This window comes from Cricetulus griseus, chromosome X, assembly GCF_003668045.3.
Source record: "Cricetulus griseus strain 17A/GY chromosome X, alternate assembly CriGri-PICRH-1.0, whole genome shotgun sequence".
Taxonomy (NCBI): domain Eukaryota; kingdom Metazoa; phylum Chordata; class Mammalia; order Rodentia; family Cricetidae; genus Cricetulus; species Cricetulus griseus.
Window position 1 is genome coordinate 64,865,055 of NC_048604.1, and position 15,221 is coordinate 64,880,275.

Genomic DNA, 15,221 nt, shown 5'->3' on the forward strand with positions numbered 1-15,221 from the left:
GTTACTGATGGTTGTGATGTGAATGCTGGGAATTGTTCCTCTAGTCCCTTTTAATGTGTATGTATGTATGTATTTATGTATGTATGTGTGTACACATGAGTGTGGGATTTAGAGGCAGTTTTGCTGTCTAATATGGGTGTTGAGAAATGATCTTTGGTCCTCTAAAAAAGCATTGTGAACCATTTCTTCAACCCCCTCATTCCATTAATTACTGCTTTTAGTCTTTCTATTTTCTTGATGGAATCCTTTGACAAAATTTTTAGAAGTTTGAAGTCAGGATTTATTTTCTTTAAAATTTTTTTTTGATTTGTTTATTTTGTCTTGCTTTTAAGCTTATAAAATCTTCCTTTTAAAAGATTTATTTGTGTATTGTGAATGTATATTTGTCTTTGGTGCTCATGCCCATGTGCCCACAGAGGCCAGAAGAGATGATTGATATCCTTTTCTATTCCTTTGAGGCAGGACTTCCCTGAACCTGGAGCTTGTGCTTTCTAGGCTAGACATTAACAAACCCCATCGATCTTTCTGTTTCTGGCTGCAGTTGTTGTTAACATGGGTGCTGGGATATGGACTCTGGTCCTCATGACTGCACAAGTGGTTTTCATTGCTGAATCATCTCTCCAGTCTTGAAAATCTTCATTTTTTAAAAGAAAGGATTAAATGTTTAACTTCTGCATTTAAGTTTTGAACTCCTTATCAGTTTGTTTCTATCATTTGTTTGCTTGTTTTTTTTCAAGGCAGTTTTTCTCTATGTAGCTCTGGCTGTCCTGGAACTTGCTCTGTAGACCAGGCTGGCCTTGAACTCATAGAAATCTGCCTGTCTGCCTCTGGAGTGCTGGGATTAAAGGTGTTTGCCGCCATGTAAAGCAACCCTTATTTAGTCATTAAATAGCTTAACAGTTTATGCTGTAAATGATGATTCTGTTATTGGTTTCTTAAAAGTTTTCATTCTTTCAAGTCCTGCTCTGTACTTTTTTTTCATCTTAACATCAGTCTATTATACAACTACTCTATGCCAAGGAGAAGACAGAATAATTAAAAAGTAACGAGACAGTCAAGACAATAAGTAAATATACTTGATAAATTACTGATTATCTTGTATAAAGGAAGAAATATGTTACATATTTTGTATGTTGGTGTGTTTAAGCTTTCTTGAAAAGGTGATCTACCAGTGTTTTTGTTGTAAAGGCCTCACAGATACAGCCTGTGTATAAGAAAGTAGTTATTTATTGACATTATTAATGATAATGAGCTATATACAAGGGCCAGCTAGACATTGTGAAATAAAGGTGGATAATTGTTTGGTTTTCGAGACAGGATTTCTTAGTGTAGTTCTTGCTATCTTGGAACTTTCTTTGTAGGCCAGGCTGGCCTCAAGCTCAGAGATCCTCCTGCCCCTGCCCTCTGAGTGCTGGGATCAAAGGTGTGCACTATGCCCAGCAAATGGTGCATAAAATTTAATCATGAATGTCTTTTTGCCTTTTATCATCCCAGTTTTTCTTTTGAAACTCATTTGTGGTTATAAGTTTGTTTTTTCTTTAAAAAATTAGGTGATAGTGTTTGTTCTTTGCTATTTTTGGAAGGGCTGGGAATTAAACTTGAGGTCTTGTGATGCTGATCTCCATTCCCAGTGCCTTGTAATAAGCTTTATTTTGTGTTAAATTATTTTTAACTGTAACTTATATTAAACATACCATATTTAGCACATCAAAAGATTTCAGTATTTGGAAATGTTTAGTGAATAGTATCAGCATTTTCCTTAAGTGATATTTTTTAGCTTGTCTCTGGTCGTGTGGGCAGTTGTGTCATGTTTTTCTTTGTTGTTGTTGTTTGTTTGTTTTCAAGACAGGGTCTTTCTGTGTTGCCCTGCCTGTGCGGGAACTCACTTTGTAGATAAGGCTGTCCTGGGACTCATAGACATCCACCTATCTCTGCCTTCTGTATGCTGGGATTAAAGGCATATGCCCTCAGCAAAATAAAATTCATTACCTTATTTTGACTTTGAGCACATATATTCTTGTAAGACTATAGGATAAGCTTCACACTTTGTTAGAGATTTATGTTTATTGTAAGGACATTGGTAAATTTTTGTTTTGATAGTGAAAGCAAGTTGAATACATTGGTGCAGAAGCTTCATGACTTCCTAGCACATTCATCTGAAGAATCTGAGGAAACGTGTTCTTCTCCACAACTTACAATGAACCAAAGCACAGGTAAGTCAAAAAAAAGACGTTGCTGTATGTAGTCCCCTTTCATTTATTTCTATTCATTTATTTTAAATATTTCCTTCTATTTTTATGTATGTGTATGATGTGTGTGAGGTTGCATGAGTTTATGTTTATGTGCAGCATATGTATGCAGATGTCTACAGAGGCCTGGATTCCTCTATAATATAATTCCAGATTCCCTGTAACTGGTGTTATAGGTGGTTGTGAGCCGCTTGATGAGGGTGCTGGGAACCGAATCTGAGTCCTCTGCAAAAGCAGTGAGCATTCTTAATTGCTGAGTCATTTCTCCAGTCCGTCATTTATTTAGTTTTGTATGGAGTAGCTTTTTAACTTGTAGAAAATTTGATTTGCAAGTTTATAGATGTCCTTATTGGGTGTGTTTGCTAGTATCTGCTGTAAGATTCTAATTTTGGAAGGGAAAAGTGTAAATTTGTAAACTGATGATGCTTAGAGTGAAACACTTAATTCTGTTTTGTATATAATGGGAGTTTCTGGCAGAGGAGGTGATGAATAGCTAAGTCTTAGGAGAGATATGAGCAGTGTAGGTTTCAGGTGGTGGAGCTCGGTGTTAAGCATAGGAGGCAAGTTCTCTACAACTGAATCCCTAATGAAGTATAGAAATACTTCATTTCAATGTTTACTTGTGTATTAGAATTTAAATTGTTACATTTAATAATATCACTCAGTGAAGTTTGGAATGGTGTCCACACCTAAAATTTCAGTACTCAGTAGGCAAGTAAGCTGTGACAGGAGGATGGCTCTGAGTTCAAGGTCAGCATGGATTACACTGTAGTTAGTTCTTTTTACTCTTTTCTCTTTTGGGGGCACACCACCCAGGTCTCAAATAAATACTCTCATGGAGGCTTATTCTTACTTATAAATGCACAGTCTTCTCTTGTCTTATTTCTATCCAATTTTTCTCAAATTATCCCATCTATCTTTTGCCACTGAGCTTTTACCTTTCTATATACCTTTCTTTACTTACTGGGTGGCTGGCCCTTGAAGTCTTCCTCCTTATCCTGTCCCTTGATCCTCTCTTCCTAGATTTCTGCTTCTGTTTATTCTTTCTGCCTGCCAGCCCCACCTATCCTTTTTCCTGCCCAGCTATTGGTCGTTCAGCTGTTTATTATACTAGTCAGGTGTTTTAGACAGGCAAAATAACACCACATCACAGAGTTAAACAAATACAATGCAGCACATCTTTGCATAATTAAACAAATGTTCCATAGCATAAATGAATGTAACACATCTGAAACTAATATCCCACAACATTACACAAGCAAGTTTCAGTCCAGCCTGGCTGTAGTCAAACGCATCTTTTTTTTTTTTTTTAATAAAACAACAACAACAACAACAAAACTCCTAAATGGATTTGGTGAGTATATTTCTATAAAACAAGTTGATATTTGTTTTCTTTACTCCTTCTAAGAGTTGTTGGGATGTTGCTGTATATCCTGGGCTGTCTTTGAAGTTGTGATCATCTTGCCTAAGCCTCTTGAATGCTGAGATTACATACTAAACTCATTTAAAAATAGCCTATATCCAGGGCTGGGGGGATGGCTCAGCATTTGGGAGCAGTGCTGCTCTTGCAAAGGACTCAGGTTCAATTCCCAACACCCAACATGGCAGCTCACCAATGCTTATAACTCTAGCTCCAGGGGTTCTGACATCCTCACACAGACAAGGATGCAGGCAAAAATACCAGTGCACATAAAATTAAGAAAATAACCCATATCTTATTATAATTAGTGATTTAGGTTACTATATACAGCAAGCACAAAACAAAATATATTCATGTATATACATATATACAACATAGAAAATAACGTAAGATCATAGTAAAAAGCTCAACTACATGTGCTATGGCTTTTCTAAAAACATAGAATGTCAAACCACAGATTCAAGAGGTTCTGATAGGATTCACAGAAACACAAGAAAACCTATACTAGGGCCAGCCAGATTGCTGAATGAATAAAAACTATTGCTGTAAAAGCCTGATAACCAAGTCTGATCCCTGGGACTCACATAAAGTTGGAGGGGGAGAACCAGTTCACAGAGTTGCCCCTCTGACTGTCATGTATATGTGTTCTGTGGCATATGTACCCACCCTCTAACTCCATCCCCACCCACAAACACATTTTTTAAAAAGGAAAACTATAGTTAGTCCTTATCAAAAATTTTTTAACACAACCTGTTTTTCCTCCTGGTTTGTCGAGATAGGATTTCTTTGGGTAGCCTTGGCTATCCTGGAACTAGCTCTGTAGACTGAGGTAGGCTGGCCTTAAACTCATAGATCCATCTGCTTCTGCCTCCAGGAAAGGTGTGTACCTCCCCATAGCTTATATATGTTTTTATGAGACAGGGTCTCATTGTGTAACTCTGGCTGGCCTGGTGCTTTCTATGAAGACTAGACTGGCTTTGAACTCATATTTGCCTACCCTCTGCCTCCAGTGTTGAGACTAAAGGCATGGGCCATCAGTTCACAATTAAAACTGTTTTAAAGAGCAAAAATCTAAGAAGTTCCTTTGTCTTCCCAGAAGAAAAATGTTATTACTTCCAAAGGAATAGCAGTAATACTATTGTCCTCTTCCCTGATGACTGTGGCTATTGTCAAGTTGACAACAAAAATCTAACCAACCAGAAGAATATGCGTCTGTGAATTTTATCACAAAAGGTTTCATTTGTGCCTTTATTGATGATGTTAAGTTAGGTTATTTTGTTATTGCTTATATTGGTGCTTAGTTGATTACTACACAGTTTAGGCTTTGTTCTTTTATAACTAAATGAGATCAGGAATATTTTAAGATTATTCATTATATCATCAAAATTTAATTTAATGTGTATTCTGTTCCAAATGATTGTTAATTGGCTCCGACAACCCATATTTGTCATCTCACAGCTCTGTAGGTCAGGAATCTTGTGGACTTTATTTAGCTTTCCTTGGGATGTCACAAGGCAAAGTCATGGTGTCAGCACATATTTGGTAGCTCTGTGGAATACTGTTCCCAAATTCCTGTACGGTTTTGGCAGAATTAAATTCTGTGGTCATAAAGATGAAACTCCTGTTTTCACTTCCTGTTGGCCAGGATCTTTTCTCTCTATTCCTTTCACCTGTCTGCATTTCCTTTCATGGAGCCCCTTCTTTTGGCAAGACTAGACAGCACATGGTGTCTTTCTCATACCTTGAATCTCTTATTATTACTCTTTTGCTTGTTGATTCTCTTGCTCTTTGGAACAGGTAGATTTTTAAAAGACAGGCTCTCGCCATGTAACTCCAGCTGGCCTGCAACCTGCTATGTAGACAGACTGGCCTAGAACTCAGGGTATGTGCTACCATGTTTACCTGGTCTGAAATTTTCCATTTCTAAGGTCTCACATGATTAGATTAAGCTCCACTTCTCACTTATTCCTCATAATTTCCCATTTTTAAGGTTAACTGTGCCAACTTAACAAACATAGTTGTGGCAGTGAAGCCATAATCACAGATTCAGGGAACTGAGGTTGTGAAATCTTGTTGGCCATTCCTAGGAAGTCTGTGTATCACAAGGTCTGTTCGTTGCTTGATAATGTATTGCTGTACTATTAGTTGCAATATTACTAAGGGGGGCTTTATGATTTATCCCTTATGTATATACTAATTCTGTTTCCTAGGAATATTTTTGCTATCATTTATCTAAAAATCTTTATTGCATTAGTTTAGTTTTCATATGTGTATGTGCATGAGTGTGCACACACTTACGTGGCAAAGCATACTTGTTGAGGTCAGAGAACAGCGTACAGGAATCAGTTTTCTCCTTCTACTATGCGGAAACCCAGAGACTGAATTTAGATTGTCAGGCTTGGCAGCAAATGCCTTTACCCACTGAGCTATGTTACCACTCCTTGCTTTTTATTTTGACACTTGAATTGTACAAATGTCACAATATCTGGTGCTTCCACTGACTGTTGTTGTTTTTTAAAATACTGATCATTTCTTGTATGCTTCCTTGTTTTTTTTTTTGTCTCCACAAGACGTTCAAGGTTAATAACAAATACCAGTGTGCCTGGTGTGCTCATTGCTACCAGGAAGGCCTTGCTTGCTTTTACAGCGAAAGCTAGTATATATGTGTTAAGTGTATATGAGTTGACATCGGTACTTGTAATTTGATACCACACTTCTCCACTATGTATTTAGAGCCCTTTTTCTAACAAAAAGAAATTGGGTTCCTATAGCCATCCATCCAGTTTTGTTTTAAGATAAAGTCCCTCTAGATAGTCCTTGCTCTCGAACAACTGTAGACTAGGCTGGCCTTGAACTAAGAGATCTTTCTGCCTCTACTGTGATATTTTGTTTGTGTTCTGACTAGTAAAGCTTGGCTGGAGATCAGAGGGCAGAGCTAGTCTCCTGAAAAGATAAAAACCAAACCCTTCCCCAACCCTAACTTGGGGGAGTTTCTCTTTTGGCAAATTATATATATTCAAATAAAAAGCATTTGTTAGTTTTAAAGTTAGTTTAGATTGAACAACCATGCTGTTTGATGAACTATTCTAATCAAGAGGTCTCTCTTGTTCAAATCTAATCTTTATCAATTTTGATGGTATCCATAGTTTTCCTTCTCCTGTGGAAATAAAAGCAAAATCTCTTCCCCAGTGTAACACATGTCCTGGTTTCCACTCTGAGGTCAACACATCTTTAAAGTATACAGGCTGATTTAATTCAGTAGTTTTCTCTATTATCCAATGTCTCTGCAGCTGTTGTTCCTTTGTTATTAGCATTTAGAAAATTCAAGGTTGATAAAGCATTATGCTATCAATTTCTGGGAGTCTTTATTACCCCTTTCTGTTTATTTAGCATGTCCTTTAGAGTTATGTTTGCCCTGTAGGATTGTATGGTATACCTGTAATATGCTTTATATTGTAATATGCAAAAAACCAGTTTCATTTTACTAGAGACATATGAACCAATAGTTAACCATAGAAGCTGGGCAGTGGTGACTCACACTTTTAATCCCAGTACTGGGTGGGGTGGAGGCAGGATCCCAGCCTTTTGGATGGAGGAAGGAGACAGGTAGGAAGCAACTGGCAGCTGCTCTGGGTTCTCTGATCTTCCAGGTTTTTTCCCTGATATCTGACTCCTGGTTTATATTGGCTAAAATTAATTAAATTAATGCTTCACTCTACCTACTGAGTGCTGGGATTAAAGGCATGTACTACCCCTCTATATTTTTATTGAGACAAGTTGTCCTGTGGTCTAGGCTGGTTTTGAACTGGTAAGCAGTCTTCTGCTTCAGTTTCCTAAATGCTGGGATTATAGGCATCAAGTACCATGCTCAACTCTAGTTTCATTTTATGTATATGAGTGTTCTATCTGCACGTATGACTTTATGCCAGAAGAGGGCACCAGCTCTCATTATGGATGGTTGTGAGCCACCATGTGGTTGCTGGGAATTGAACTTAGGACTTCTGGAGGAGTAAGTGCTCTTAACCTGTGAGCTATCTTTCCAGCCCCCTCAACTCTTTAATTGATGCATTTTGGAGACAGGGAGGGTCTCTACTTACAGACTTGAACTATAGTACCCAGCTAATTCCTTATTTTTAGAATGAAGTTTATTGCCAGAGTTCTGTGTTCATTAATTGCTTGAGTTGGGCACATAATAGTCTACTTCTCCTAGTGGCAGAGTATGGCTTTAGTTGAACTAATCATACTGTTCACAAATATTCAATATTATATGTACTGTGGGCAGCACAGATAAGGAGTTAGATAAGTAGTGACACCAGTGGAAGGAGAGTCAAAGCCTAGGAAATGACAGTGGCCAAAATCCCCATTTGTTAAAGCCTCTTTGCCTCAGGAAAGGTGCCAGTTATTAAGACTGAATAAAAACCAGAATAAAAACTGGTGGTCTCATTGGATGCAGTGTCAAGGAAAACCTTGAAGACTGTAAGTAGTTATAAAATGAACTAGGAGATCTCATCTTGGTTAGAGTTACCAAATGGGAGCTCATATTTTTGCAGAAAATAAAACCCTCTAGCAGACAAAAAGACTTACCCATATAATCTTCTGACTGAATTACCTAAGTGTATCCTGGGTTGTAGGCAGTGGGGGTGGGACTGTGAAAGGACAGAACAAAACTCTGCTGTCTTCTTTGTATAGGGTTAGGTTTTGATTTCAGGTGAGTTAACTGTTTTCAGCCACACAGTTAGCAACTCTTTTCAGGAACATAACAGAAGTGTCTTGACTATTTCACAGTGTGTAGTATCCAATTTAAGATACTAGATAGACCAAAAGAGGAAATGTCACTCATTCATGAAAGGAAAGGGGATCACTAGAAACTTACATGTTGCAATGAATAGGCAAGTATTGTAACTATGTTCAAATACTAAAAGGCAGGTGTACTTCCGAAGAATGGACAGATAAGGAAGTCCAATAAGAGAAAAAGTGTAAGAAGAAAACCAATTTGGAATTCTGCATTGAAGAATTTAATATATGAACATCAAAATATGACTTGACAGGACACTAGAGATAGTGGTGGAGAATCTGATGGTAGATTAATAGTGATACTTCACCCTGTAATGAATATTAAAAACTATACAGAACAACTTGGTCATCATTTTTTCTCCAAGAGACAACTATAAAACTGGACAGTTTTCATGTAACGAATAAGAATGTTAGTTTGGTAGTATAGCTTAGGGGTAGAGTGCTTGCCCCAGATTCAAGACCCAGTCTGGGAGGGTGGGGGTGGCAGCGGCTAGGGTGGCAGTGGCCAGTCAGGAGTGGTGAGTGATGAAGACAAAAGCTCTTGGGAGGCAGGAAGTTCGTTCTGTCTGTCTGTCTGTCTGTCTGTCTGTCTGTCTGTCTGTCTGTCATCTATCTATCTATCTATCTATCTATCTATCTATCTATCTATCTATCTATCTATCTTTTTGAGAATGTGTCTCTTGTAGCTCAGGCTTGAACTTTGAGTGTACTTGAGAATGACCCTGGACCCGTCTCCATTTTCCATGTGTTGAAATTACAGATATATGGGAACGAAATTACAGATGTGTGGAAATTAAATTACAGATGTGTGCCACTGTGCCTGACTGAGGAAAGAAGATGGCTGCACAGGGAGTCTCTTAAAAAAAAAAAAACAAAGAATAGGAAATTTTAATTAATCAGACAGGTATAGACATTCTTAGCATCATGCTTTTTTGTTATCAGAATACTAATATTATAAATATTTTTGTTACATTTTTTACCTAAATATATCTGGGCTTAAATTTTTTAACTAGGTTTAATTTTTTAAATGTGAATATTTTGTGTGCATGTATATATGTGCACCACTTGCATGCCATGCCTGGTGCTCATTGGAGGTCAGAAGAGAGTATCGGATCTCTTGGAACTGGAGATACAGAATGTTGTCAAACCACCGTGTGGATGCTGGGAATTAAGCCAGGTCCTCTTGAAAAGCAACAAATGTGTTTAACTGCTGAGCCATTCCCCCACCCCGCCCCCAGATGATAAGGTGGGGCATCTGTCTGGCTGTGTGCACAGGCTAGTGTTTGAACCTCCACTTTTAGTTTCCCAAGTAAGACAGTCTCTGCTTAGTTTATATATGACAATTTTGTCTTGAAATGCTTAGGAACTTATTTGACATTTTCTGTGTTGAATTTTTGTATCCTGTGAATTTGTCAAAATTAGTTATTAGTTCTAGTAATTTTTGTCACATATTATAGATCCTTTGGGGCATTCTACTTAAGACTGTTTTATGTAGACCAGGCTGACCTTGAACTACACAGAGATCATCCTTCCTCTGTCTCTTAAGTGCTGTTACTAAGGGCTTGTGTTAACATGCCATTCCCTTGCCCCTACCTTTTCAGTGCTAGAAGTACAGACATATGCCATCATATCTGGTTTATTGGGTTCCTGCTAGTCAAATACTCTACTTTGCCTACCCATTGAGTCACATCCCCAGCCCTGTAGTTTGTCTTCTTATATGCAGTGTCTTGTATTTTGTTGAATTTACATCACTACTCATAAGTAATAATAATAATCTGTAATTTCTTCTTGTGATACCTTATTTTGATTTGATATCAGGGTAATAATGGCCTCATAAAATGAGTTGAGAAGTATCCTCTCCCATGATTAGAGGAATTTGCAAAGCATTAACATCATTTTTTGCATGTTTGTTAAAATTACTGCTTAAAACATCTGAACTTCTGTTTTTTTGTGGGTCATTAATATATTTATTAAAATTAGAAACAATCTTATTTTACATATCAATCCAAGTTCCTTCTCTCTCCCATCCTCCCATACCTCCCAATCCCCCCCCCATTCCACCCCCCATCCACTCCCCAGGGAGGGCGAGACCTTCCATGGGGGAATCATCAAAGTCTGTCACATCGTTTGAGGCAGGTCCTAGGACCTCCCTCATGTATCTAGACTGAGAGAGTATCCTTCCATAGGGAATGGACTCCCAAAGTCCATTCGTGCACTAGGGATAAATACTGGTTCCACTGCCAGAGGCCCCATAGACTGCCCAGGCCCCCCACTGACACCCATGTTCAGGGGGCTTGGTTTGGTCCTATGCTGGTTCCCCAGTTGTGGGTCATTTTTGATGACTAATCTCTTCCATAGTGTCTTAATTTTTTAGGAGCTTATTTCATTAGTTTGTCTAAATTTCTCCATATTTTTTGGTGTATGGTTCATATAATTCTTACAATCTTTTTAGTTTGTTAAGGTTGGCAATAATAATCCTCTCTTTTCCGTCTTGATTAGTCTAACCTAAGGTTTATTCCATTTTTTTTAAACAATTACTTCTTAGTTTCTTAAATTTTCTATTTCTGGTTTCATTAATCTATATTCTTCTGTTTGCTTTTGTTTTAAATTACTCATGTCTCCAGCATTTAATTTTTTTTGTTTTGGATTTGTTTTGTTCATTTTTTGTTTTTTCAAGACAGGGTTTCTATGTGTAGCAATCCCGACTGTCCCAGAACTCACTTTGTAGGACAGGCTGGCCTCGGAAGTCACAGAGATCTGCCTGTCTCTGCCTCCCAAGTGCTGGGATTAAAGGTTGGTGCCACAATTGCCTGGACTTCAGTACGTAATTTATGTGTTTTGCCATATATGGGTGTGCAACACTTGCCTGTTCATTGCCCATGGGCATCTGATCACCTGGAACTGGTGGTCATCTGTTGACATATGGGTGCTGGGAGTCAAACCTGGATCCTCTTATAAGAACAGTAAATGTTCTTGCCAGCTGAGCCATCTCTCCAGTCCGTCGCCAATATTCTGTAATGAAATGAAATAGAGCTTGTTAGGCAGAGGCAGGCAGATCTCTTGAGTTGGAGGCCAGTCTGGTCTACATAGTGAGTTCCAGGACAGCCAGGCTACATAGAGAAACACTGTCTCGAAAAACCATAAAATAAAGTAAAATAAAATAAACTTTTAGTATTATCAATATCACTGTTTTATAGCTTCAAAATGTGCTTGGGAGATTGTAGGTACTAGTTAGCATTCTGCTATTTGTGTTGTTTAAAACTATTTCATTTTTTTGAGACAGGGTCTTCCTATGTAACCCTGGATGATCTTGGACCCGCTATGTAAACTTGGCCTCACATTTGTGTTGATCCTCCTGCCCTTGCCTCCTGGATTACAGGCATGTGCCATACTGCCACTTGGTGTTGTTTGATAATACATTGAAAAGATGGTAAATATTCTTTATTTCTTCTCTTTTTTTAAAGATAAAAACAGTGGTTCTGCAATTAACTCTGATATGATGGAAAATAACAAGGAAGAGGTAAGTAGAATTTGAAACATTTTAAATATTATTAATAATAAATCAGCATATTAGTCTTTAGTGTTTTCAGTTTTAATGTATACTAATTTAAGGCCACTGTTGTATGCACTTATTATTTCGATACTTTAATTGGTTGTTGTTGAGTTTGTTAAAGTGTTCATTTTTATCATGCAGTTCACTTTAGCAGTTTACTTTAAGGTCAGAAAATACTGGGCTATATAGTGAGAGTGTGTCTCAAAATAGAACCACTGGACATCAATAAAGAGAAAATGGAAGAACTGGGGTGTAGTTCGGTGTTAGAATACATGCTAAAGGTGGTGCCTCAGGATCCACATCCCTGTCAGTGCTGGAAGTTTGACTTGCTGGCTTGATCTTGTGCAGGTGACCACAGCTGCTGTGAAGTACATTTTATTACATGTATGAAACGTTCAAAGAACAAAACAAATCTTAATAAATGGAAGAATACATGCTAGAGATCTTGGGTTAAATATCTAGCATCTTCACCCCCTTAAAAAAAGAGACAAATTTAATCTTCAGTGAAGGAAACCCCAGAGCAATGAGAATGTGGGGGGTGGGGGGGTTTGATGTGTGTGTGTTGGGGGTGAGGTGGGGTGGGGGGCTGTTGGTGTTGGTGTGAACCTAGGACTTTGCAGCTTAACTGAGGTGCATTTTCAACCTCAGAATTTGTTTCTAAAGTTCCTTGAAAGAAGATTTGGGGCATACAAAACAGTACTTATATTACTGAAAGAAAGATCTTCCTATAGGAAGATGATTGATTATAGAGATGTTACTGGGAGAGTTTTACTCACCTTTGTGTTTTCCCCCTCATGTTTAGGGAACTAGCACCTCAGAAAAATCCAAATCTTCAGTATCTTCAAGGTCAAAGAGGTGGGTTCATGGTGAAAGGAGTAAAATGATTCCTTCCTTCCTTTCTTTCTTCCTTCCTTCCTTCCTTCCTTCCTTCCTTCCTTCCTTCCTTCCATCCTTCCTTCCTTCCTTCCTCCCTCCCTCCTCCCTCCTCCCTCCCTCCCCTCCTTCCCTCCCTCCCCCACCCCCACCCCCTTTCTTTGTTTGGTTTACTGTTTCTGAAAATACAATGTTCTTTTTTCTGAACTTATTTCAAGTGCCATTTTGTTTGTTTGTTTGGGGTTTTTTTTGTTTTTTTGTTTTTTTGAGACAGGGTTTCTCTGTGTAGCTTTGGAGCCTATTCTGGCACTCGCTCTGGAGACCAGGCTGGCCTCGAACTCACAGAGATCCGCCTGCCTCTGCCTTCCGAGTGCTGGGATTAAAAGTCTGCGCCACCAACGCCCGGCCAAGTGCCATTGTTTTGAAATAAACCCTTCTATACAAATTAAAATGCTTAGAGATGAGTACTCTAATGGAATAAATTCCATTAAATCTGTTGGGTAGTTTCAGTTGAAAGAAAATTTTAGAGAATGATTTGTTAGTGACCCTTTCAATTAATAATCCTTTGCATAGAAGAGAAATATTGAATTTTTTTATAACACTATGGTTTTTTAATCTGCTTGTTACCAGAATGTGTGTGTGTTCAATCACAATCTTTAGTGATATGATAAAGAGATACTCATTTTCATCAGTGGCTCTGATGGCATTCTTGCTATGGAGCCACTATTATATCTAAACTTGTTAGTTATGGTCTTAGTATATTGTTCCAATTATAGAAATGCCCACAATTCTATGACCTTTACTCTTTTATAGGAAACCTACCATTGTGACAAAATATGTAGAATCTGGTGATGAAAAACCTATGGATGAGAATGTAAATGAAAAAGCTGCTAGTGAGAATTCAGAAAATGATATTACTATGCAAAGCTTGCCAAAAGGTAATGTGCATTAATTTTTCACATGAAGCTAAAATGAAATATATTTTAAAGTGACCATTGGTGTACATTGGTAGTGGTCTGGAAATGTATTAGTTTGGAAATGAAAACATTCTATTTAGGTTGAAAATGTGCGATAATTCATTGAGTTTGGAAAAATAACAAAATCAAACATTTTTCCTTTCCATTGGATTTGTAGTAAGGGGATGACAAACTTTCCAAATTACTTTTGAATATGGAAGTAGGTTTAGAGGTTTAAGATAGTAAGTTTTGACTTAATAAATGTCAGTGTTCTTGCTTCTTTAAAATGTAATGGCTATTCCTGAAAACATAAAGCATTTTATAGTCTACTTCTGTCTTACTGAACTTATTTTTGTGCCGTGCTGAGCTTTATTCCCAGAGCCTTTTGCGTGATAGGGGAGTATCACTGTCTTATATTATACCCTGTCTTCCTGCATTCTGATATCCCCTAAACATGTTAATTATTCAGTAGATTTAGGTGTATTTCTTGAAGGTATCCTGGCCTTGTCCAGACCTTTTGACTGTTGTAGTCCTGCTTGTGAAACATTATTGATTAGATTGGAGAGTAAAACTGCCAAATGGAGGTCTTGAACTCTTTGTTGTTCAAGACTGAGAGCTGTGTGATTAGATGATTAGAGAATGATAAAGGTCTTGGTGATTTTCATGGTGATTCAAATTGTCAACTTTCTAGAGTTTTGTTTTCCTTTGCTCAGTAATATATTCTAGTCTCTTAGCAGATCTTTTATAGCAGTGTTTACTAAACCTGATTCTCTGTTTATATTTATGCTTTTGCCTTTTTTAATTATGGAAGTTGTTGAATGTGAGTATGAAAGTTTGGGCTTCACTTATCTAGGGTAAGTTAGGATAATTAGGAAACACAACATGAAAAATAAATGAGAATGACGAAAAGAAGAAAGGTAGAAGAAGAAATTGATGGTGACTATCATTTACTTGTTTTTTTGTAACTTATCTAGCAATTTTATGTATTTGTTTTGGTGACTTTCAGTAGAAACAACTAATGTGGGAGTTTGGGTCCTAATGGCAGTTGCTCACCTTTGCTTCTTGTTGAGTGGTCACTGGGAGTGCTTCAGTGTAAGAACTAGGAATCCAAATCTTTCTTTTAATGGTACTGTAGTCAGAAGTTGGTATATGTTACCAACCTGAGTGAAACTTAATTTTATATTCAAACAAGAACTGTTTCATAAGTTTACATCTCGGTGACTATTTTCATTGTTACAGTACTGTATTGAATATTCATAGGTCAGTGAATTTACCTCATTTATTACTCTAAACCAGTGTTTCTTAACCTTCCTAATGCTACAGCCTTTTACTAAAGTTCTCATGTTGTGATGACTCTCAACCATAAAATTATTTTT

The 15,221-nt window shown here is 37.6% G+C and overlaps 1 protein-coding gene across 12 annotated transcripts in view; it reads left to right on the plus strand.

Moving 5' to 3' along the window:
• Atrx (ATRX chromatin remodeler) overlaps window positions 1-15,221 on the plus strand; it is a 141,492-nt gene that overhangs the window by 32,465 nt on the left and 93,806 nt on the right. For 9 of the 12 annotated variants that reach the window (XM_027432904.1, XM_027432908.2, XM_027432903.2 and 6 more), the window contains 4 exons: window positions 2,101-2,213; window positions 11,928-11,983; window positions 12,819-12,871; window positions 13,703-13,827. In XM_027432904.1, the coding sequence (XP_027288705.1) occupies window positions 2,101-2,213; window positions 11,928-11,983; window positions 12,819-12,871; window positions 13,703-13,827 (347 nt within the window). Of the gene's footprint in view, window positions 1-2,100; window positions 2,214-11,746; window positions 11,843-11,927; window positions 11,984-12,818; window positions 12,872-13,702; window positions 13,828-15,221 lie in introns of all 12 variants that reach the window. The other 3 variants (XM_027432912.2, XM_027432911.2, XM_035450023.1) reach the window with 2 other exon arrangements.